The following is a 25,618-nucleotide window of genomic DNA, read 5'->3' as shown; positions in this document are numbered from 1 at the left end:
TGAGGAGGCATTGGGGAGTGACCCTGAAGGGGGTGGTGCAGGAATCTTCCAACCCAGCGAGGTGGGAGAGGTGGCGAATAGCCCAGCTAGGTCCCCGGGAAGAGAGAGGGTTGTAGGGCCTCACGACCTATCCATAGGAAGGAGTGAGACGGGGAGGTGTCCCGAGGTGCCCCAACCGCAGTCTCAGGGCCTGGAGAGTTCCGTAAGGGGGCCCCAGGTTGGGAGCCTAGGCTGTCCTGATGTGCCGCCCGGTGAGGGGGAGCCCCTAGTGTTAGGAGGACCCGGGGCATCTGTAATTAGAGCTCCCGAGGTTCTGGGGTTGGCCCAGTTGCAGGGTTTAGATCCTGGGCTGGGATGCCAGGTTCAGGGGTTGCCTGACCTGGCGGGTGGGGCATCTGTTAACAGTGTCCCCCCAGAATTGACTTCCCGGGGTACTTCTCCAGGTGGGAGGGTGCGGAACTCTGGAAGGGGGTGCCGAGGGAGGAAGGTCTCACCTCGGGCACCGGCTCAGCCACAGGGCCTAGATCCTGGGTTGGGGGGCCAGGGATGGGTACTGCCTGACCTGGCGGGTGGGACATCTGTTGGCAGTGTCCCCCCAGAATTGTCTTCCAGGGGTGCTACTCCCGTTGGGAGGGTGCGGAACTCTGGGAGGGGGTGCAGGGGGAGGGAGGTCTCACCCCCGACACCGGTGCAGCCTCAGGGTTTAGACCCTAGGCTGGGGAACCAGTTGAAGGGTCAAGGCCCTGGACTGGGGAGAGAGTGGTGGTCTGAGGGTGCCTCGCATGGGAGTAGGGTGAGGAACCCCAGAAGGAGAGGTAGGGGGAGGAGAGCCTCGCCCCTGAGGGCTGGTCAGCCTGAGGGTGCGGACCCCAGGTGGGAGGACCAGTGGCAGTTCGGAACTGCAAGAAGGAGGAGGAGGAGAGTGGTCAACGGGTACTACGGGCCTGGGGTTACTGCCCCCCACTCTGTGAGACCGCAAGGGCCAGAGACATCTGGGTGGCCTAGGGGCCAGTCCTGGCCACAACCAGCTAGGGGACCCCCGGGTGGTGGCTCAGTCGGTCGAGGAAGGTTTGAGAGAGGGAACCTTCGGGTTCCAGAGTGGAGGAGAACCTGCGGGTGCTCCTGCAGTTGCGGGCCTGCGTCCACCTTTTCTCGCCCTAAGCAGGGAAGCCCATCAAGGCATTGATCGGTCTACCCTGGCTTTTGGCTGGAAGGGGGTTGTGTTGGACTTGGCCCTTTTTCCAGAAATTTTTCGCTTTTCTGGGAAAATAAATGTGTAAATGGAAAGACTGAATGTGTGCAGACTGAGTTTCCCCATTTTAAAAATGTAATTTAAGATGGATGCCAAAGCTGTGTGGTTGCGCCGTTTGACTGAGCTGGGTTGACAGTCTAGGCATTATTTCCCAGCAGCCCCAGCTTTTGGAGGGAAGCCTGGCACCCAGGGTGCTCTACCCCTCCCCCTAGGCCAGTTAGAGCCAGTTTCCCAGACGCTTCTAGAAGCTTCTGGCACTGTCTGGAAGGTGGGGTGAGGGGCGTCTAAAGGGCGGAGCTGGGCTGCCATGCAGTCAGTCAGAGGGTGGACCTGGGAGAGAGGGGACCTGCTGCCAGGGGTTACCGCCACATAGGCCTGTGTGCTGGGCCCTGAGCCTACCTACCCCCCCCCCTACTGTCCACAGGGCGAGGGAAAGCTATAGTGGGGGCAACGCAAACCTGGAAAAGCCTTCGCAGGAGTTTAGGCGGTAGGATCAGTCAGGGACCTATGCCTCTGAAAGTGACAGGGCTTAGGTGCTGCCTTTCAAGTGAGTGAGGGATCCTGAACTACCCACTGATCTGGCCCGGCGAGGGGAGAATCCAGGGACGACAGGCAGAGACTAAATAGTCCGCCTTCAGCCACCAACGCAACTTCCCCCCCTCAAGAAACCCTCAACCAAGGGGCAGGAAAGAGAGAGCGCTATTTACAAGCCCCCCCCCTGGAAGGAGAGCGCTAGATTTGGTGAGCGCTACATCTGAAGGGACTGTATTCTGCTGGGGGCCGCTGTCTGTCCACTCCCCTGTGCTGTCGCCATATGGATGGTAAATCGACGCCAGCGGGAGCCCACCCCGCGTGATACCGGCCGTCGGCGCGAGTGAGAGCTGCCTCGGCACTTATTCACAACATCGGGAGCCTACCCCGTGTGTGTGCCACCACGCGGTGGGTGTAGTTAGACCACGGGAGCCTACCCCGTATTGGCGCTGAATTAAGAAACGGGAGCCTACCCCGTATTGCCCCAGCAAGAAGAAACTGACCAGAACTCACCGCCGTGGGCCGGGACCTCGCTGGTAGCGTGGCCGGGCGGAGAGAGCATTGCGTGTCCCAAGATCACCACCGCCGCCCGGGCCCACGGGAAGGAGAAGCACCCTGGCGAAGGAGGTCGCCGCAGCTCCGAGGTCCGGGGAGGGCCGCAGCGGCTTTCACGAGGGCGGTGCTAGGCCCTGGGAGTGTCGGCGGAGCGTTGCCAGGCGACCGGGGTGCCGGCCGCGTCATCGGCCGCACCTCGCCGGAAGCTGCGTCCTCATTGGTTCCCGAGCGAGGCCCGGAGCTGGTCCCGATCGTTACGGGAGGGGCTCCGCTGCCAGAGGGAGCCCCTCGATCAGCTACCCCGCCTACTGAATCGGCAGGAAGGAGACGCCGAAGGAAGTGCTGCCGCCCGGGGGTCTCTCCGCGCACTGAGGAGAGCCCCGTGTGCGCTGCCTGCCACCAGCGACGCCGAAGCCCGCCAGGGAAGTGCCGGTGAGTGGGGCCTTGGTCCGCGTTTGCTGGGGGAGGCATCGGGGCATAACCTCGGTGCTCGCCTTCCCCCCGGGGCCGCGTGGGGGCAGTCCCTGAGTTCCCCAGTCCTGGAGGGGGACTCCAACGGGACCGCCCGAGTTTGGATGTTTCTCAGCTGCCCCACTTGACAGCGGGCAGCTGCATCGGCCCCCAGAATCGATTTCAAGCACCTGGGGGGCAGGCTCCCCCACGAAGGGGCCTTTTTGAGGAGCGGGGGATTGGGATTGAGAGGGCGACGGGGCACATTGTCGGTGCCCGCCCCCCCCCCTTGCACCAGTGTGACTCTGGCTAACGCGGGACACGGGAAGAAGGGACCCGGGGAAATATTCCCCAAAGAAGGCTCCAAGCCAGAACCAGAGGTAGCGCTTGGTTCCCTGACATTGGGAAGCGCTGTAGGAGCTGGCAAAGTCTACTGCTCCAAGAGCTTGCTATGCGGAATGCCCAGTGAGGGCCATATATTAAGCGCCAGTTTGCCAGGTGTAGCACCATGCTATAGTGTCAGGTTCAAAGCGCTATGGTAAATGAGGGTTGTGCAGCGCTAATGATGTGCTATGTTCAGCGCTAGGCCCAATGGCTATGTTTAGGTGCCATGTGCTGAGCGCTATTGCCGTGCCATATTTGAAGTGCCGGGGTAGAGCTGTGATTGCTGGCCTAATGTTATGATAGGTGCAGCGCTAGGGTAAATGCCTGATTTAAAGTGCGATTCCATTGCCCCGTGCAGCGCTATGTTTAGTTGCCATGCCCTGTGCGCTAAGGCCTTGTTTTAACGCGCTATCGCCGTGAAAGGTGCAGCGCTATCTTTGAATGTCATGTGCTTAAGTGCTATGTTAATGGTTATGTCTAAATGCCAGGTTAATGTATTGATGCTCTGCCTAATCTAATTTCCTGCCTCAAGGGATGCCCGGGACGGTCATGTTTATTGTGATGCTGTGAGGTTTCCTTTACAGGTGTTCCGGCCTAATGTCTCACGTCATGCCCTGATGTATTTTATTGCAGGATTAATGTGGATGGATGGGAGCTTTATTCCTCACGTACAATTATTTTATCTGTAAATCGCAATGATTCCGGCAGGGGCCCGATTGGCCCTGCCCTGTACATAATTCCCCCCTGTAAATTGGAACCGGGCGCCAGTTGGCGCAGTGTAGAGATTTCCTGACACCTAGTGGTTTTGCCAATACAAAAGTTATTTCTACCTAAACTGGTGTAGTGTCTCTTTTTGTAGTGTGCCTTGTGTGTCGCATGTGTGTACTGCGTGGATGCTTTGCACATTTCCTCTGGAGTTTGGCCCGCCTGCTCTGCACCACGCTACCCGTTGCCAACAATGAGTATTACACACAGATATTTTCCTCACTCTGATTTTTCTTTAAATACAGAGTGGGACATATTGCTCATTGCTTCTGTCGCCGGGGGAGGCGTGGCATTCATCATCTTCATAGTACTGCTAATTTACTGTGTTCTGAGGTGTCACGAGCTACACAGTGCCAAGCAGAATTCTGGTAAGAGCCGGCTCATGTTTAATGTGATTGTTCAATTTCATGTGTCCACCGCTCTTTCTTAAATATTTATACTAAAAATTCACATGTACCCATGTCACTGGGTGTGTATGGATATGATATATACTGTTTTGATTTACATTTTTAGTTCTTCTTTTTGTTTTACATTAATCTTATTAATCGTAGTATTCAAAAGTTGCATAGTAGTAGTGAAAAGTTGCATTTGTGTAACTACTCTTTTCCACCCACACCACCCGCTCAATTGAAATGGAGATCATTCATCTTCTCTCTGAACACTTGTAATGTTTATAGTTACAGTATTGTTTGATGATTAGGACTCAAACACAGATTAATGAAGTCCCATGCAGCAGTGCGCAGACAAACATGACAGGAGGCATAGCTTCCAGGACATTGTCTTTTATCACCTTCAATGTTAAGTCTAATTCAGTCAATATGCATTTTGACCCATACAATGTTCATCTTTTTCAAGGCTGCAAGAACATTTAATACAACAAATAACTGTCTAAAAAATGTTCTCTGCAAAAGTTTTGACAGAAAATCTTTACAATCATTTCCGGCTCAAAACCTCTTTTTATAGAAAACAATAAAATGTAAATAAATAGTTTATTTTGCACTTTTGTGTAGACCAGAGTGATATAACACATATTAGATATATTCTTCAACTCATTTCTCAGTGCTGGAAGTATATGGAAAAGTGTCAGTGTGGGTAGATCCCATCAAGTATGGTATAGTGGAAAAAAGCTGTTATACTAAACCACAGCCACAAGGAACTCAGTCTCTTAGTTAAAAAAAAGTAAGCCACCAAGACCAAGTGCCCTAGAGATCTCTCCATTGCATCAAAAGAGGCTAGGGTATCTCATGCCCATTGGTGTTGGTGAACACAAAACATAATAATACAACTATGTATTTACCAGTTAGAGTAATATCCGCTGCATAAACGGTGTCCGCTGCAGTCATGGTTGAGGAGACACAGCTCCTCCAGCTGGGTGAGGACCTTGCACAGCTGATTGCTTCACATGGCAGGCTGTTCTCTGGGTCCAGTTAGCCCCTTTCTTGAGCAAGCAGGTCCTTCTTCTTCAGGCACTCACCTCTTTCCTAGCATGGGTCGTTCCCAGATTGTCCCCCTCATGTGAGGAAACCAGCATTCAGGAATCCTGGCTCTGGAGCTCAAATATTTCTCATAAAATTAAATTAAATACATCTTTCAAAGACTTTGCAACTGCCATTGATGTAGAGAGAGAGGATTACTTTCTTCATCCTAGGACAGACCTCATCTAAATCATCAGCTTGAAGAGACACTGTGGTAAGGGGTTTAAGCATTATGTTGTAGGTAGGTTTTATATAGTTGTGTATCGCTTTATGGAACATTGCATATGTAACATTCCCTATGCCATGTTTGAGATTCTGGAATGTGAGGCTCAGCTGAGCCACTCTTTTCTTGGCTACTGTCTCCATCAGTCGTGGGTCCTGCATTAGACAGTAAAGTTCTTGGTATTGTCTGGAACACTACATCTGCTTCCTTGGATTATTTCTATATGTTACACTACATTAACATACACAGTGCTCCTCAGCTGCTGTGAAATAAATGATCTTGCTATGTCCAGCCGGAAGCCAAGCAGCACCTCCTGGATACATCTCCGGGACCCTTAAACACTGTGGCATCGTCTCTGCTGGAGAGTTCCTGGAAGCGAGTCAGTAGTATGTCGCCCCCCCATCCGCACAGCGCCACCTGTGCGTCCAGTTCCCTGCTGCTGCTGAATCTGAGGCCCTCCTCCACCCACAGGCTACCACCTGCGCCTCATCCCTGGTGGCCAGTGGTAGGCCGTAGGTAGGTTCTTGTCGTTGTGTGCATCACTGTTACTGTCTTGCCCCTCTGTATTTGTGCCCCCACTGTTCTCCACTGTTTTGACCTTCCGTTCTGTGCCCCACTGCTGTTTACTGTTTTCGCCCTTACGTTCTGTGCCCCCACTGCTGCTTACTGTTCTCGTTCTGTGCCCCCACTGTTTTCCACTGTTTTTGCCCTTCCATTCTGTGCCCCCACTGCTGCTTACTGTTTTTGTTCTGTGCCCCCACTGTTTTCCACTGTTTTTGCTCTTCCGTTCTGTGCCCCCACTGCTGTGCACTGTTTTCGTTCTGTGCCCCCACTGTTTTCCACTGTTTTTGCTCTTCCGTTCTGTGCCCCCACTGCTCTGCACTGTTTTCGTTCTATGCCCCCACTGTTTTCCACTGTTTTTGCCCTTCCATTCTGTACCCCCACTGCTGTGCACTGTTTTTCGTTCTGTGCCCCCCTGTGCCCCTTCTGATTTCTGTACCCCTTCGCCCTCCCGTTTCCCGCCGCTGTGTCCCCTGCGGCCCGCCCCCTCGCTGACCATTCGCTGCCCCTGCCTCCCGCCTCCCAGCTGCTCCTCCCTCCCACCTCCCCATATATGGCGGACGCGCCGAAGGCACGTCTAAGGCAAGCCCGTCTGAGCCCGTCCGCGCCTGGACCGCGCTCAGCGCCAGAACCCCTGGCCCCCGCATCCGCCACGAAGACCGCCTCCGATACGACGCCAGCACCCTCATCGCTCTCAACCCAGGACGGACCTCCACCTGCTTCAAAGCCACCCTAAAATGCACCTATGGTCCCTTCACCTGCCGGAACTGCAGCTTCACCTGCCTCGGAGACCCCGAGACTCCCGCCAAGAAGGACCTCAACCATCTCCAGTGCATCCTACTAAACACCCGCTCCGCACGCAAACACGCCATCGAGCTCTGGGACCTACTCGATACCTCATCACCGGACGTCGGCTTCCTGACAGAGACCTGGATGAATGAATCCTCTGCACCTGACATCGCCATAGCCATCCCCAACGGCTACAAGATCACCCGCAGAGACCGCACCAACGGAATCGGAGGAGGAATCGCCATCGTCCACAAATACACCATCAGGGTCTCGACCAGCACCGATGACACTCTTAGCACCGCCGAACACATGCACTTCCAGATCCACACGGATCCTAACACCACCGTAAGAGGCACCCTCATCTACAGATCCCCCGGACCCCGACCCCAGTTCAGCGACTCCATCGCCGACTTCATCAGCACGCACGCCCTGACCTCCACCGACTACATCCTCCTTGGAGACCTGGACTTTCACTTGGAGAACAACAACAGCAACTCCTCCACCCTGATCGACAACCTCGGACTGAAACAGCTCGTCACAACGCCGACCCACATCGTCGGACACACGGTCAACGCCATCTTCTCCTCAAGCTCCCACGTCTCCTTCAGCCACACCTCCGAACTCACCTGGACCGACCACCACTGCATCCACTTCACCTTCCAGAAACCCATCGCACACCACCGCGTCCTACAGATCCCCCGTAGATGCTGAAGCATAGTCACCGTAGACCAACTCCAGACAAACCTCGCACTCAGCCCACCCACCGACCCCTCCAACCCGAAGCCGCCGCCCGCAATCTCAGACGATGGATGGACGACTGCGCCAGCACCTTAGCCCCGCTGAAAAAAACAATCTACAAAAACACCAGCAAGAGAGCCAGCTGGTTCACCCCGGAACTCCTAGCATCCAAGCGCACCTGCCGGAAACTGGAGAACAAATGGCACAGCGAAAAGACGCCGGACAACCGCACAGCCGCACAGCCCACAAAGACTCCATCCGCAACCACCATCAACTCATCAGGTCCGCCAAGAGGACCTCCTTCAAAGAACGCCTCGACAACAACACACACAACAGCAAGGAGCTCTTCAGCATCGTGAAGGAACTCTCCAACCCCAGCTCCAACGACATCCCGCTGACGCAAGCCCCGTGTGATTCCCTCACCACCTTCTTCCACCGCAAGATCGCCGACATCTACAACAGCTTCGACTCCCGGACGAACCCAACAGGCCCGACACATCAGACCCGCCGCACCCCATCGACCACGACCCCCTGACAGCCTGGGTCAACGTGAACACCAAGGACACAATCAAGACCATGGGCACAATCCAGTCCGGCTCCCCATCAGACCCTTTTCCACACCACATCTTCAACAAAGCCGGCAGCTCCATCGCAACACACCTGCACAACGTCATCAACCTCTCCTTCGAGACCGCAACCTTCCCAGAGAGCTGGAAACACGCCGAGATCAACGCCCTACTAAAAAAAACCAAGGCGGACCCGAGCGACCTCAAGCACTTCTGGCCCATCTCCCTGCTTCCATTCCCAGCTAAGGTCATCAAGAAGATCGTCAACAGACAGCTCACCCGCTACCTGGAAGATAACAGCATCCTGGACCCCTCCCAGTCAGGATTCCGCAGCAACCACAGCACCGAGACCGCCCTCATCGCCGCCACAGACGATATCAGGATCCTGCTGGACAACAGCGAGATGGCGGCCCTCATCCTCCTGGAAGTCTCCGTCACCTTCGACACTGTCTGCCACCGCACACTACGCACACGCCTCCACGACGCAGGGATCCGAGACAAGGCCCTGGATTGGACCACCTCCTTCCTCTCCGGCAGAACCCAGAGCATCCGCCTCCCCCCATTTCGATCCGAAGCCTCTGAGATCATCTGCGGCGTACCCCAGGGATCTTCCCTCACTGTTCAACATCTACATGGCTCCACTCGCACGCATCGCCCGACAGCACAACCTCAACATAATCTCCTATGCCAACGACACTCAACTGATACTCTCCCTCACCAAGGACCCCCTCACTGCCAAATCCAACCTCCACGAAGGAATGAAAGCCGTCGCCGACTGGATGAAGTGCAGCCGACTTAAGCTGCACACAGACAAGACGGAGATCCTCATCCTCTGCTCCAACCCATCAGCCTGGGACGACTCCTGGTGGCCCTCGTCACTAGGGGGCACCCCCGACACCAACCGACCACGCACGCAACCTGGGAGTCATCCCCGACTCAACGCTCACCATGACCAAGCAAGTCAACGCAGTCTCCTCCTCCTGCTTCAACACCCTCCGCATGCTCCGCAAGATCTACAGGTGGATCCCTACAGACACGAGAAGAACAGTCACCCAGGCCCTCGTCAGCAGCAGACTCGACTACAGAAACGCCCTCTACGCAGGAGCCCCGACCAAGCTCATCAAACGACTGCAAAGAATCCAAAACGCCTCTGCACGTCTGATCCTCGACATTCCACGCCAGTGCCACATCACCGCCCCAACTGAAAAACCTGCACTGGCTCCCCGTCGACAAGAGAATCTCCTTCAAACTCCTGATCCACGCACACAAGGCACTCCACAAGACCGGCCCAGCCTACCTCAACAGTTGACTCTCCTTCTACGTTCCCAACCATCACCTCCGCTCCGTCGACCTCTCCCGGACCACCGTCCCGCGCATCCGGAGAACCACCACCGGAGGCAGATCCTTCTCCCACCGCGCCGCCAAGATCTGGAACACCCTTCCCCTCAACCTACGACAGACCCAAGACCTGCTGACCTTCAGGAGACGACTCAAGACCTGGCTATTCGACCAGTAGCGGCAACCCCCCCCTCCTCTCCCTCAGCGCCTTGAGACCCTTGCTTGTAAGTAGTGCGCTTTACAAATCTTGTGATTGATTGATTGATTGAGTTCAGAAGCGAGATACAGAGTGTTAAGAAAATAACTGACCACCCCACAAAGCTTCGGGGTGATACTTACTGCAATCATCTCAATTTAAACTTCATTGGTCTCAGGTTTTGCTTTTATCATCAGAACCTTTTGTTAATTCTGGTCTTTCTTGGTGATCCAGATACCTCAAATTATGGATGTTGTTCCAGCAACAGCATGCATATAGAGAGTGAACCCCTTATTTTTTACTGCTGATGTTGGATGTCCATAGTTTCTAAGGATTGCGCTGAAAAGTACTACACTGGGTGGTAACAAGCTTATTGGGAGCGTTGTAGTCATCTGCAGCAGAGAGAAAAGAACACCTCAGGTGCAATATTCCATTGATGGTATGTGGAGTTGGTTTTTGGAACACCAGGTTTCCGGAAATGTAATGGACACATTTACAGCTTTATGGTTGAACTAGATTATGAAACAATAGTATGTAGATCTAGGTACAGATCATCCCGGCGGAGAACATGGCGCCTGCTGGCTAAGCAGACGCGCGCGTCCGTGTCTCTCTCCCCCTGCCGCATCATGTTTGGGTGAAAACTCACCTGCTCGGTTATTTTCTCCCCCTTGCCGGGTCTTCTGTTCTCCTTGAAGCCGCTTAGGACGTGGGGCTGATTTTTCTGGTTGTGTTTGTGGGGGCTTTGGATGGTCTCTTGCCTCGGCGTTCCTCGCTCGCCCTGTCTCAGCTTTGGTGTGCTGCCGCCCTGGAGTTGAGGCGCGGCCGCAGAGTGGCGGCTCGTGGCCTCCTCCGGGTGAATAGCGGCAGCGCCAGCATCGGGCGCTTTTTCGGAGTGGTGGGAGAGGAGCCGGGGAAGGCGAGGAGTGCTGTGGACGGTCTGACGATCCTGACCTCCCCCTCGGTCTCCTGTCCAGGTGGGGAGATTGATTCCCACTCTGCTGAGAAGGTCGCTGCTTCGTTGGGAGATATCAGCGCCGAATCGGATCAGAATCACCACTCTCCCCCACACTGCCAGGAGGTTCAAGCCGGTAGGAGAGTTTCAGCTTCAACAGCTAATGGTCTTGAGCACATAAAAGAGAGGCAAGGTAAGAAACCCGGCAAACCTGTGTTTGGAGAAAAGCGACAGCTGAAAGATAAGGCGAAAGTGAGTAGTGACCGACTAGTGGGGAAGGGGGCTAAAAATCCTCTGCTTATTTCAAACATATCTAAGCCTTCTGCCTTGTCTAGCGATACCACTGCTTTTTTGAGTTGTCAGGTTAAAGGCAGAGGCATAAAAAGGGGAAAGGTTAAGGCTGCGCCTGACATAGTGAAGCTAAGTAAGGTCACCCCCTCCCTGAGGTCCTTTTTCAGGGTACAACCAGAGATTTTACTCATTACAAACCAGGGGGAGATGCAAGCTATAGGTTTATCAGTGGGGGGCCTCGAATCATCTGGGACAGATATCCCCCCCCCCCGTTGACCTAGACAAAACTTTTGAAACTGCTCTCTGCCCCACTATCGTCTGAACTAATGTGGTTAATATCGCTACTGCTTCTGTTATCGCCACTGATGTCAGTGCCGGAGGACAAATCCCAGGCGAAGGGGGATCAGTAACACGATCGGATTTGGAAAACATAGAGTCCGGTCACCTTCCCTCCCCGCTATCAATCACGATGGAAGCTTTATTTGCATCTTTAAAGGAAGACATAAAACAGGGCTTTGCGGTATCAGCGGCCAACCAAGGGGAGATTAGGAGTTTGTGTGAGATGTTGGAAAAGAAGGTGGATCTCCTAAATACCAGAACAGAATTGCTGGAGCACTCTGTTGCCGAATTAAAATCCAGTTTAGGGTCAGCAGAGGTAAAAATCCAAGAGCTCCAAAAGGGAGAGGGTGTCCTGCGCGAAAGAGTGGAAATGTTGGAAAATAATTCCCGTAGAAATAACCTTCGCGTTTTGAATATTCCAGAAGGAAAAGAGAGCGCCGACTTGAGAAATTTTATGGCAAATCTGCTAAAAGAAACCCTGTTACTCGACGAACCAGTAGATATTTTGTTAAAAGACATACAGAGAATCCATAGGGACCCTTTCCGACTAAATCCAACCAGGACTAAGCCAAGGAAAATTTTTATTAATTGTCTAATTTACGCCGTGAAAGAATAAATCCTGAATCTGGCTCTAAAAATGAAAACAGTAAGAACTAAGGACTTTTCCTTTGAAGTTCGCTCGGATCTCTCAAGAGAAACACTGGAAAGACAGTGGGAGCTCGGGAGAAGGATGGACAACTTCAAGAAGATCGGCGCCACGGTACAACTTAAGTTTCCTGCATTCCTGAAGGTGATGCATAATAACAAAATGCATAATGTTAGGTCTATACAGGAGGCGGATGAATTATTGGATAGTATCGGTAAAGGGTCCCCTTAACTAAATGTAACAGTTGAGGCGAGGGTTCTTCATTCTCAGCAATCTTTGGTAGCGACATATATAGTATTATGGTGTAAAAAAAAAAAAGAGTGAGGGAAGAAAGGAGGGGAGGAATAGGAAAAGTAAAGATAAGGGAAAAAAAAAAGAGAAAGGGGAAGAGGAAGAGGAAGGTAAAAAAAAAATAAGAAATATCAATCAATCAATCATTGGCATTTATAAAGCACGCTACTCACCCGTAAGGGTCTCAAGGCGCTGGGGGGGAAGGGGTTATTGCTCGTACAGCCAGGTCTTGAGCTGCCTTCTGAAGGAGAGGTGGTCCTGTGTTAAGCGAAGATGGCTGGGGAGAGAGTTCCAGGTCTTCGCTGCGAGGTAGGAAAAAGATTTGCCTCCGGCGGTGGCTTTGCGGATGCGGGGGACGGCTACCAGGGCTTGTCCGGTCGATCGCAGGGTGCGGGTGGGTATGTAGAAGGAGACGCGGTGGTTGATGAGTTTGGGTCCTTGGTTGTGAAGGGCTTTGTGTGCGTGGGTGAGGAGTCTGAACGTGATCCTCTTGCTGACTGGGAGCCAGTGAAGCTTTTCCAGGTGTCCGGAGATGTGGTGGTGGCTCGGGACGTCCAGGATGAGGCGTGCGGCGGGTTTCTGGATTCGTTGGAGTTTCTTCTGTAGTTTGAACGTGGTGCCGGCGTAGAGGGTGTTGCCGTAGTCCAGGCGGCTGGTGACGAGGGCGTGGGTGACGGTCTTCCTTGTGTCGGTGGGGATCCAGTGGAAGATCTTGCGGAGCATGCGAAGGGTGTTGAAGCATGCCGATGTGACTGCGTTGACTTGTCTGGTCATGGAGAGGGAGGAGTCCAGGATATAGAGTTTGCACAATCTATTCAGCGGGTACTGTTATTATTTATTTTTTTTTGGGTTGGGTAACACAATTTTAAATAGGCAGGGGAGTAGGGGGCCATGGACGCCACATCTGGACAAACAACTAGTCCAGGTAAATAGGGGTTGGGTTCTCCAAGGGGGGTTTAGGGAGGAGGGTTGTAGGGTGGGGGGAATGGGAGCACATGGGATTAATTAATAATATAAATACCTCATTCTTCATACTCGTTATATTTGTAATACCTACTATAGGTTTTGTTGACCAGAAAGTTTTAGGAGAGGGCCTGGAGGGAGGAGTACCCACCTAATGAATTGTTTGCGAATATTATCCTGGAATGTAAATGGCTTGAGGGTGGGATGACGTAGAAAAAGAATTTTGCAATATTTGAGAGATTCCCCCGCTCAAGTCTTGGTTATCCAGGAGACGCATCTTCTTGAGTCAGAGACAAAAGACATACTGAAATCACAGAAGTGGGTGGACTCCTATTTCTGTACAGATCAGACAGCAAATATCAGGGGGGTATGTATTCTTTTAAAAAAATCAGCCAAAGCACAGATTCTGCAACGTTAAAGGGACCCAGGAGGGAGATGGATAATATTGAAAGTTACTGTTAGAGAGGTTCTTCTTACATTAGTTGGCTATTATGGCCCGAATCATGATGACCCTCCAATCTCCAAACCATTTTCTCTCACTTACTGGACTTCCCTGAGCCGGTGGTGTGGGCAGGAGATTTTAATATCGTCTTGGATCCCAAACTGGATAAGACCCCGAATAGTAGAGCAATCTTCTATGAGATCAAGGTCATCTCTCCTTATAATAATGTCGCAACTAGGCGTCAGAGATATCTGGAGGGAGAAGTCAGGGCAATTGATGGGTGTATCATTTAGGAACCTTAAATACAGCCATAAGTCATGGATCGACTATATACTGACTAGCCACACTCTCAGTGATAAAATAGAGGACATAATGTATTTGCCATCACACTTGTCGGACCACTCCAGTATCTTGTTGACTCTACAGAGCTTAGGCACCCAACAGGTCAGAGCATGGTCTTTTGACCGAACTCTCTTATTGGAAGCAAGTGAGTTGAGTTTCCTTCTTCGGGAGACAGAGTTTTTTTTTAGAGACCAATCTGGGAACTGCAGACATTACGATAGTTTGGGATACTCTTTAGGCCTTCTGGAGGGGTATAATAACTAATAGGGCAAGCTATAGAAGTAAGAAATACCGAGAGGAGATTGAGGGTTTGGAGGTAGAAATGAGGAAGGTGGAAACAAAATTAAATGCCCAAGAGGGAATTGGACACAAGGAAGATTTAGAAATTAAAAAGAAATTGAAGGAACAAATGGAGTCGGTCCTCCAGAGACGGCTCATGCGTAGGTGGGAAGTGAGTAAGTTGTCCCATTTTGAGTATGGGGAAGGCGCAGGAAAACTATTGGCTTGGAAAACCAAGGCAGACCGGCTCCGGAACCATATCAAAGAGATTTCATTGGGCAAAGAACCCCCTATCTATTCAGACACAGCAATAGGGGATGCCTTCCTGGAGTACTTCCAGGATATATATAAAGAGACCTCCACAGACGATAATTCTAAAGCGAAATCTTGGCTGGAGGATATCGCCATAACACCGATTAGCACCAAACAACAACTGGAGTTGGGGCAACCTATTACACAGGAGGAAGTAAGGAAAGCATTGGCAAAGGGGAAAAAGGGCAAGGCGGCTGGGCCAGATGGGCTGCCAATAGAACTATACTGCTCAATCGGAGAAAAATTAATATCTGTAATGACTCTCCTATTTAATAAAATCTTTATGGATGGTATTAGCCCACCAGCAACTAGGAATGATGCCACTGTGGTCCTTATCCTGACACCAGGCAAAAACCCTTCCAGATGTGGGTCCTATCGGCCCATATCACTCCTAAATGCTGACTATAAAATCTATACAACCATCTTGGCTAATAGATTGGGGGAGGTGGCTAAAAATATCCTTCATCCTGCCCAAAAGGGTTTTGTGATGGGGAGACAGTTGGCAGACCTCACATACAATCTGGTCGGCACAATAGATATTGCCTCTGCATGTTCGCTCCCTCTCGCAGCCCTGACTTTGGACGCCACCAAGGCTTTCGACAGGGTGAACTGGATTTACCTATCGGATGCCATGTAGAAATTCAACCTGGGCGCAACATTTTGTCGGGCCGTACAACTGATATATAAATCCCCAACTGCCAAGTTACTGGTGAATGGAAGTCTTACAAAATCATTCAGCATAACTAGAGGAACTCGACAGGGTTGCCCTCTCTCCCCCCTGTTGTTCGATATATATATATTTGCACAGAAATTAAGGGACAACCCCGATATTGAATCATTCATATATGGGGAATGGGAGAGAAGGGTGGCCCTATATGCGGATGATATTTTGATACTCTCTGCAGATCTAGAAAGGACTGTTACCGGCAGTAATTAAATCAGCAGAGGACTTTGGCAGGGTTTCCGGCTATGAGATAAATCCCGGTAAGACGGAAATCATGACTTGGAACATCTTGATTCCCGCACCACAGACAAGTAGTAGTATGCGTTATCTTGGTATTACAATCTCTCAAGATATTAATAAACTAGCAAATACCAATCTATTACGAGTGTTTCGGGACTGCTGTAAACAGATGAAGTCATGGGTACACCTCCCCTTATCCATTCTGGGGAGGGTCAACTTGGTCAAAATGTCTATATTGCCTAAGGTTACTTTTCTTTTCAACACAATCCCTCTCCACTTTGATAAAGATATCATAGCAAAATTCCAAGGGGAGATTAATTCCTTTATCTGGGCATACAAATCTACCAGAATTGCTTGGAAGAAATTAAGACGAAGGAGGGAGAAGGGGGGGCTGGTTTTACCGGACCTACAATATTACGCCTCGGCATTTCAACTTACTCACTCTCGAATGTTGCTGAAAACACCAAGCGACGAAGGGAGCGGAGCAATGTTTCTTGCCATGTTGAAAGGGGCGGGGTTGACACCAGATGGGTTTATGTTTAAATTTGGCGATCAAAAATTCTTTAAGAAAATGACATTCAAAATATTGCAGGGGTTTGCCAAGTTGTGGGCAGCATTAAGGAAGGTGACGAGTCTCAGCTATTTCTCCAAATGGGCCCCACTCTGGCACTCTCCAGGCTCCCCAGACTGCCTCCGGGATAGATTGGCTACCCCACTTAGAGATGCTGGAATTAAATTTTGGGCAGAGCTAATCAGCAATGAAACATTCATCACATGGGAAGATCTAGTAACGGTAGTGGGTAGTGATCTCTCCAAATTTAAATATATCCAGCTATATAGTTGGGCACAATCCCAGCTCAAAAAGGGAAAATCTATAGGCAGTGGAACTAGTTTGGGGCAACAGCTTGTGGATAAGCCAGTAGGTAAAAAAGAAGTCTCTTATTGGTATTGGGCTATAGAACAGGCGGTAGATGGGGAATTTAAGCTGGCTGATGAGCTGTGGAGTGTCTCGCTGCCTAATGACCAGTGTGACCATCTATGGCAGGAATCCTTTAAAATCCTCTTCAACATAGTTAAACCAGCATGGTTGAGGAGAAATCATTTATTTACGGCTCATCGTGCATATTTACACCCCGTAGACTATCAAGAATCAGTAAAAATAAACAAGTCAGCTGCCAAAAATGTGGTTTTCTTGAGGCTTCGGACCTTCATATGTTTAGAGACTGCCCTCTCATTCAGTCATTTTGGGAAGAAGTGCAAAAAACATTAGAGAGTATCCTGGGGATGGTAATTACAATCGATATCAAATTAATAATCTTCGGCCTACATACCCAGATACTAGGCCCAGCTAAACTTTTTCTCTTCTACTCAATCCTTCTGGCAAGAAGACAAATCTGTAAGCACTGGGCAGTTTCCGCCCCCCCTTCCCATTCGGATTGGCTGACCTCTCTATATGAAACATCTAAAATGGATATGGCCAGAGAATGTACCAGGAAAAAGAAAACTTGGAGATGAGGGGTTTTTTTTTTTTTTTCCCCTCGTCCTATGATTATGCCAAATGGACATTCTCAGAGTCCATAAGGTCTCCCAAGAACGGAAAGATACCTATTCTTCCCAAAATAACATGTGCTTTTTGGTCTGATAATATATCCCCTCCAGGCTACGGGCTGAAAGTATCAAGAGAACCCGAGGGAGTAGCCCATCTTTCTTTTCTAGCCTATCGATACAGGGGAATGTATTGACGGTCAGCACGTTATGGGGATTGGCGAATGAGGACAAAATAAAAAAAATATAATAAATAAATAGTATGTAGATCTAGCCCATCCGTAGGGGTGGGGGGGGGGGCATATCAGGATCCGGGCCCACCTTATGGGAGTACAATGTCACTATTTGAGCGTATATGGTATGGTGACTTGGCAGGGCACCTGAAAAACACAATGGCAAACAGTACTGGTGATAGCTGTACCACCAACAATGTTCTGTCCGTGGATAAGCCACATAAACAAAGTGCCATGAAAACCACTTTCCAGTGCCCTTTCTAGCGATGTAAGGATCACTGCGGCTTAAGGGGGAGATTGGGACTGACTGCCTGAGTCCTTTCTCTGCCCATTCTTTTTTGTGGTGCGGCCTAGGCTGGAGGATGGCGTTTCCCAGACTATGGCCTCAGGTGGCATTTTACCGGCTCTGGGACAACCCAGGAGGGCTAGTGGCTTCCATCCTTCATGGATCACACTGCAGTTCCACTGGAGCACCAGTTGTCTCTCTCCTGGTGCGTATTCTTGCGTTGTCCATCATAAGAAGAGGGGTAGGCCTGCTGATGGCATTTACTTGTGAATCACAGATTTTGGCCGCCCAACTGGCACCCAGCAGACCCTATTGGAGCGAGCTTGGCAAGGAAAAGCATGGCACAGATGTACAGAGTGCTACAAACAGACTTCCAGTGAAGATCACATCACTTTGTAAAACCAATGGAGTACACGCGTGTCTGAGATCACGAGGAAGGAAGATGATGATTCTCTTGCAATAGAATCCTGGGTTTCTGTGTACTGTTGTGCTAATGGGAGGAGCAGAACAGTTTTACCAATTTTACTTTACCAAAAAAACATAAAACGAAAGCTCATTTCCCATGTGTTCATCCTTCACCATTGAAGCTTATCATTTAATTTTCTTTTATTCCAGAAATACATCATTTATATTCTTATAAACCAACAGTATGTAAGTTCTGATACTTTTAATGTGCTTGTTTTCTCTGGGGGGTTTAATGGAAAAGACATGCAGGAAACAAGGTAGATTGACTGTTTAAGAAAAAGATGGTTATTAAATAATGCTACCAAGATTTATAAAAAACGTTAGCGATGTTTCATTTTTCTCTGAATTTATGTATGTCGCAATAATGGAAAAATACATTAGACACAAAGTAGCGCAACAGCTTTACTTTTTCAATAATGGTGGACGGGGTTTCTTTTTGGTTTTGTGAGTGAAGTCTTCTTATATCTGTCTGAAATAAATAAATCTTTGGTGAACATCAGCGAGAACATTATGTGAAGATCTGTGTCTGACATCTTATTAAGTAAAAAGACAGACCGGAAACCGTCTAGACAAATGAAAGACCAGCAACAGACGTCATGAACGCAGATGCATGAACATATATGTCACAATTCTCAAAAGGTAGCAGAATTTTACTCCCTTAGACTTGTGCCTACCTTTGGAGTAAATGTCTAACTTTTGAGAGTATGTCTGAGAACTGTGACAGCCACAGATCTCCAGCAGGAGTGGAAGTCTTCTGTCAATTTCATATCACTCCCCCTTGATTGCATCTGCGCATGTGTAAATCTAGTAGATGTACATTTATACACTTTTCTATTCTTTTTTTCACCACTGGAAAAATATCTTCATCCAGAGAAAAAAAACTCTTTTTCTTAAGCCCTCTTAACCCTTCACCAATTCTGGGGGTGTGTGCTCCCCATTCCCACGCAACATCCGGATTTACTCCTGCACTTCATAGGTGTAAATCACTGACGGTGTCTCAGGCCACAATTGTGTGAGTGTTCAGCATGCTTGGGCAGCTGTCCCCACGCAGTAAGGTCCACAATCCACCAATGGGAGCACATTTTCTCAATAGTAGTATTACACTACGTTATTAATGTAAAACTACGTCGGCGCAATGCAAGTATGTAGATACGGTTGAGGTCCTCATGAAACCAAGTCCATTCTAGCATGTGGAATCCTTAGGAGAATGCTTTGGATGGCTTGGGGGTGTAATACAGTATAGGCAGAGGAACAGATATATGATGGAGACATTTGAATATCTTAGGGCCAGAAACCCCATAGAGGCGGTGAGTGTATTCTATAAGATGTGTGAGCTTAGACATGATGTGGCGGGAGGAGATGTGCATCAGGACAGCATTGGTAAGTTCTGTCAGGCAGAAAGAATGGCATCTGTATGACCCCTCCGATTTCATTCCCAGGGAGAAATCAAATCTTGACTAGGAGCAGAGGGTAAATAAAGTCTGAGACAGACATAAAGCAGGGTCTTCAGGAGGGAGGCCCAGCGTAGGCCTCGGAGGACCAGGTCCTTGCAAGATCATCAGGCTGTCAACATCCAATACAATCAGACACACTGAATACGAATGGAAGTCATTTCCATAATCATTGCTTATAGGGGAAACCTAGCATCGGTCTGGCTGTCCTGGACCTAGACGGGACACCCCTGGTCTACAGTATTTTAGCAAGCTGGTTAATAGGAGGATTCATTTTACCTAAGTTAGCAGTGAATCTATATAAAAGGGTGATTTTGTAGAGGTCTGACTTATAGATATGGTGACCTTAGCTCTGTGAGCCTGAGCATGGTCCCAGTGGCATGCGGTGACCCTATACAGTGGAGGGACGTTGAGTCGAGTGCCAAACCTAGTGGCAGGCACTGTGATAAATCACAATACGGAAGCTCTCAATCATGGCTCGTTAACAGATTTTATAACAGGTGTGACTTAAAACTCTAGAAATAAGGCTGAAGGCAATGCAAGTTTCTCACAGTGCCTGTCAGTGGGCCAAAACCTTTCAAATAAAATGTAAAGCGCACCTACCCATGCTTCCTTGCTTCCTCCTCTTGAGTGCAGTCAGCTCGAATCCTCTTGGAGCCTCAGCCAAATCCTGACGCTGCTCTCATGCTGAGGATGAGCAGCATGAGAGCAGCACCAGGATTGGCTGAAGCGGGCGGCCTCGACACTCCAGCAGGCACAGGGGGCCTGTGCCTGCTCTCCACCCTGCTGAGAGGTTTGCAGTGCGCATGTCAGGCTGGCCGTCGCAATCTAACCGGCCAAAGTGACTTGCGTCGTGTAAACTGGTGGAGTGAGCACCTCTCCCCTGCTGCCACTCAGCAGCAGTACCACCCCCAAACACCGCTCGGGCTCGGAGCTGTGAAAAATAAAACATAAATTCATTTTATTACCATTTTAGCTTTCACCTTTGTGGCACTGGCAGCAGGGAGGCAAGGTTTGTCTGCCCTAATGGGGGGGGGGGAAAGGATCCTGCTGCATTGTCCCAGTGCCATGATGATGGCATTATTTTTTTCAACCCATCCACTCTACCTGTCACTGTGTGGGGTGCTTTGCCACAGTGGGGCATTGTTGCTTGAAGGACGCTCATTAACAGGCTTGTGTTTCTCTTTGTAGAAGAAGAGCGGGAGCTTTCCTCTGGGGTACCTGCCCACGAGAACAGGCAGAGGAGGCCTCCTGACTCCAGAAACCAGCCGAGGAGCCAACCACCTCCGCAGCAGCAGCAGCTTCCACACCCACATCCCTCGACGCAGAAGAAAAGGCCCCAGCACGATGGAGGGAGAGGGCAGCAGACACCGCAGGGAGTGAGGGTGGCCGGCCAGGAGAAGAGGGCGCAGAGCCGGTCTGCAGTACAGGAGAAAAGGGCACAGGGCCAGCCTGCATGCCAGCATCAACCAGTGCTGCAACAGAAGCACCAGCCCCGGCTGCCGCCCCATCACCCCTCCTCTTGTTCACAGACATCACCAAAGCCCGCGCCACGGAGGCAACAGAGGGCCCACTCTCATCAGACTGCTGATAGGCAGCAGCACTCTTAGCATTCTTCCAACCAAGCTTCCTCTGAACCCCCAAAGCATGGTGGGGTCACCCTCCCTGATGAGTCTGCTCCTTCTCGCCCATCTCAAGTAAAGATAGCCTCGTCTCACGGGGAAATGTTCCAATCTTCACGCCAAGGAGGGATCGCTACAAGGACAGTGGTTTTGGGGGGAAACTCTTAAATGTTGACATATGGAAGAGAACGCTTAGTATGAGACATGCATGTGCAGCCAGTGGGTGCCAGACTGCAGAGTCCCACTTCCCACCTCTTTTGTTCAACATCTGTACGAGGAAGCTAGGTCAAGAGTTTGGAGATTACAGACATGCCTGCAGCACCAGTCATTCCAGGTTATATCTGATCATCAGTGATCTGATGACGGTGCCAGGGTGTACATGAAGGACTAACTTTCCATAGAACGAAATCAAGTCAAACTGGCTCCTTGCAGATGCTCAGCACTGCTGCTCAGGTCTTCCAACTATGCAGAAAGAACCAAACTTCTCGACATTTTGAAACGTCATCAAGCTGTCTAGAAAGTTCATCTTTTGCTGTAGTTTCCCTGAATATTGTGAGTTTTGGGCTCAGGATATGTTGGGACCTGCTAAACAGTCCACAACTGCAGCAGATTGGGAGGGTCCTTTACCTCGGACTCCAAAATCCCTCTAATGGCAAGTAAGTGTTAGAGATACATTTGTGGTGTCCTGGGCTGGGCGACTCCCTCAAATCCAGGAGAGGCATATAAAGGAAGTTAGCTGGAGGTGTTGACGCTTTGAATTACATTCTATAATGCCAATCCATTAGTGCTGCTCAGAGTGGCGGATAGCATTCAACATCATAAACAAAAGAGCAGTTGTTGGTATTTACCAGTCTGTACTAATCCAAGGCAATTCATAATTATTTCAATATATATTTTTACATACAGAACCAAAATTGTAGACATACATCAGATTAAACAAACTGTGCCCTTTAGTATGATTCTTAGTTACGGTGACTTGTACATCTTGCCATAAGACCCTCCATTACGCTTCCTGGTGGGTTGATTAAAAGCTCAGCCAGCACGTTTCGCTCCTTTGGGGCTCAAAGACCTGGGGCTCTTTCAAGGCTGAAAATAAACAGTACTTGTAATTCCCTTTTTGTTATAGTAGCACAGTGTTGTTCTTAATTAAGAATGTATTTGTGTAAATCATCACTCTAGTGACACAGCGAATGTGATACGTGCTATGAAAGAGTCAGTCCAAGTAAACACCAAGTGGCACATATAATGAAGTAATATGGAAATTGCAGAATTATATCAATTATCAGCTATTTCTGGAAAAACAGAGACGAAAAAGGAGAATGGGTAAGAAAAAGGAGGAACTGGCGCTGAAAAAGTACTAGTGCACTGTCTTTGAGATCCTATAGGGCAGACATTTCATGAGTGAAAGATTTTGGCTTGGGTCTCACAATTGTGTAGCTGAAAGAAGTAATCTAAGAGAAAGGTGAAAGCGGGGCGGGCAACGGAGGCGGAGAAGCAGTATATTGATCTCATGCAATTCTAGTTTGGTCATCAATAAGAGGAGAACTTATTTTAGTGATAAGTGGTAAATAATCTATACCCTAGGCAATTACCTCGTAGATATTAATTAGTTTGATAATCTCAGAATAGCAGAAAGGTGGTTGTTCTAGAAATGAAAATGCCAGTAAACTTCAAGAGTAAGCCCCAGAGATCGATTAAGAGGCTTAAAACGAATCCATAGGGTTACCTCAAAGTATTATGATACCGTGGAATCAATTATGTAGTTTAGAATGATATCGTGCTGGGTTTATGCCATTGAGTATTTAAAAATATCTATTAAGTAGGAGAGAATATCAGTTACCTAAAATCAAAAGGGTAGTTGTTGCTATAAAAATGATATGTAAGATATATGCCATGTAATCTGTACCTTACACTGTCCAAGGTAATATCAAAAAAGCCAAAAGGAAGACAAACCGAGATGTTATAGTTGGTAAAGACTTTATAAACAAAGCTACAGAAACGCTGGCCATATTGGCATAAAGGCTAAAAGAAAAGCCAAAGAGGTGTCATGTCCATAGAGGCTAGAGGTGGGCGAGCTGCTGAAATCTTGAGGCATGCTCGTGTATGGAGCTTGGCTCTGGCTCAGCCCAAGGTCCCATTCGAAGCTTGATCCTAGAACAAGCTAAGCTTTCACAAGGCTTCTGACTGCTACCCTCACTCTACCTTCATGCACAAAGAGGTGTTAACAAAGCAATAATATTTGTGGTGAAAAAGGAGAGACAAACACGCATTTTGTAGCTGATTTGTACAAAGTGAAGCTAGAAAACCTGGATTAATCGCGGCTTGTCTCTTAACCAAATTGTGCGATCTTTGTCAAATATTTTATTACACCGATCCTCCTTTTTCGCCATTATCGCATATCAAAGCACCTTCAAATATGTGAGTTACAGATTATAATGTGGCTCTATCTATAAGGATCTGGGCCACATGCTGGATTCACATAGCATTGTCGCCAGGGTGGAGGCAGGGCAGGAAGAGTTCTATGTTCATATTTCAAAAATATCAGTACTTCTCAGTTCAGTACTATAATGTAGCGTATTAATGTCGAAGCTTCCTCATGTTAAAGAAGTACATCTTTTTGAATTTTAAAGAGGCATATTTTACATGATGTTAGATTTTTTTTTTTTTTGCAGAGTTTTATATAGCGCGAACTTGACCAGAATCCAGTCAGGTATCAGAGCGCTTTACATAGCACCAGTTACGTTACATGATGTTCAGGATGTTCAGCGTCATTACCGAGACTCAAACCCAGTTGCCCAGTTCCCCAGGTCCGAGGTCGAGCGCCCTAGCCGTTAGGCCAACTCCTCTCCGCCAGTAGTTGCATTATTTACATGGCAAATCATGGTTTGGCTTGTGAATGGGCTTTCAGATCCAAGAGAAACACTTGGCTTGACCCTGGCTTGGCTTTCCCTGTTCATTTGTTGGCTTGCCAACCTTTTGAAGAATCTATCATGAGCCTTGCATCAGTCTTCTGGGCAATTGTCCTAAACTGCAGTCTGGATGCTGTGGTAAGTAGCGCAAGACAGCTTTCAAGAGTTGTCATTATATAGTCTAGAGAAAGGCATTCGAGGACCGGTGAAGCAGAAGTCAAAGGGCGGGTGTTTGGAGTGCACCTGTAACCAGACCAACTCGTCAGCCATCTTGTAACGGGCAAAAAAGAAACATAATAATCTCTTATAAACAATAAAGAACCAGGCTGGTAAGCATTAGTGATTGAGAGAAAAGGAACAATTGTAATACACAGCGTCTGGATGTTGTTAAATAACTTAAGACACCTCATTTTCAACCCATCAGGTATAGTTTGTAGAGACGTGTTGTAGATCCGTGAACCAGAGGAATGAAGGTCAGAGTTCTAGATACACTTGTGTATCTGTCAGTGTTTCGGCCTTTTTGTAACAAGCAAAAGTACCATGAATGTGTAGGGAAAAATGATATGTTACATCTAAGTGGAAAGCTATGTTATTCCTGTTCCACCCTGATTGTTGGGAAAGGGAAGTAGAAAAGTTAAGAAATAAGTGAACTGAGTAAAAGAATCTGGTCCTTGGTGTAAATTTGGAAATAGTAACTTGCTGGTCATTTAAGTGGGCATTCTGAATTTAGTTGGTGGTATTTACAGGAGTTTCATTTGGGTTGGACACCATGTAATATACTTGTAAGTTGTCCTAATTGCTGAAGGAAGAATAACATGTGAGATAGAGAAGGGCAGAGGTTAGAAGACAAAATAAATGAAAAGATAATGTATCATTGTACAATTTGCAGAGTCCAGTTAGTGAGCGCAACCACATCATTTGTGGAAATTAGTGGACAGCAAATAGAGATGTGGAAGTCTTAAATTGCAGTTGAAAATATGATCAAGGTATGTAGATCCTAAAGGTTATAACACATGCATTTACATTCATTTAATTAATGTGAAAATGTACATTGTATTTATTATTGACTAATTTCTAGAAATAAGTCTGAGAAATTATATTTGAGACCATTAGACTTGTTTTGGGAGGCGTCTTTGTCCGAAGTCCGAGGCTGTTTGAAGACTATCTTGCTGCAATGGTACTATCTTCAGACAGTTTGGTTGGCTTTCAGTAAGGGCTGTTATCAGATAAATATCTTCTAGTTCTGCTGAGACAAAATTGCTCAGGATTGTTTGTGCTGGGGTCACAGTTAGTCTTTTTTGTTTGTCATGGAAAAATAAAATGCTTGTAATTTAGGTTTTAGAGTAAATTTATGTAAGTCAATGTTCGCATCTATCAACATCGATTGTGCTATAGGGCAAAAGGATAAGCCTTTGTTAAGGCTTTCCATTTCTTCTTTGTTTAAAGTGGTTGTAGATACGTTA

At 48.6% G+C, this 25,618-nt stretch overlaps 1 protein-coding gene across 1 annotated transcript in view; it reads left to right on the top strand.

Annotated features, from left to right (window-relative positions):
- LOC146801340 (uncharacterized) overlaps nt 1-22,359 on the top strand; it is a 126,619-nt gene extending 104,260 nt beyond the window's left edge. Inside the window, exons 4-5 of the mRNA XM_085620988.1 lie at nt 4,183-4,305; nt 20,816-22,359. Coding sequence (XP_085477114.1) covers nt 4,183-4,305; nt 20,816-21,234 — 542 coding nt within the window. The 3' untranslated portion in view covers nt 21,235-22,359. The remainder of the gene's footprint in view (nt 1-4,182; nt 4,306-20,815) is intronic.
- The last annotated feature ends 3,259 nt before the right edge of the window (nt 22,360-25,618 follow it).

The sequence above is a fragment of the Triturus cristatus genome, chromosome 8, assembly GCF_964204655.1.
Source record: "Triturus cristatus chromosome 8, aTriCri1.1, whole genome shotgun sequence".
Lineage (NCBI taxonomy): Eukaryota > Metazoa > Chordata > Amphibia > Caudata > Salamandridae > Triturus > Triturus cristatus.
Note: the sequence above shows the minus strand (reverse complement) of the source record. Positions and strands in the feature narration are given on the sequence as shown.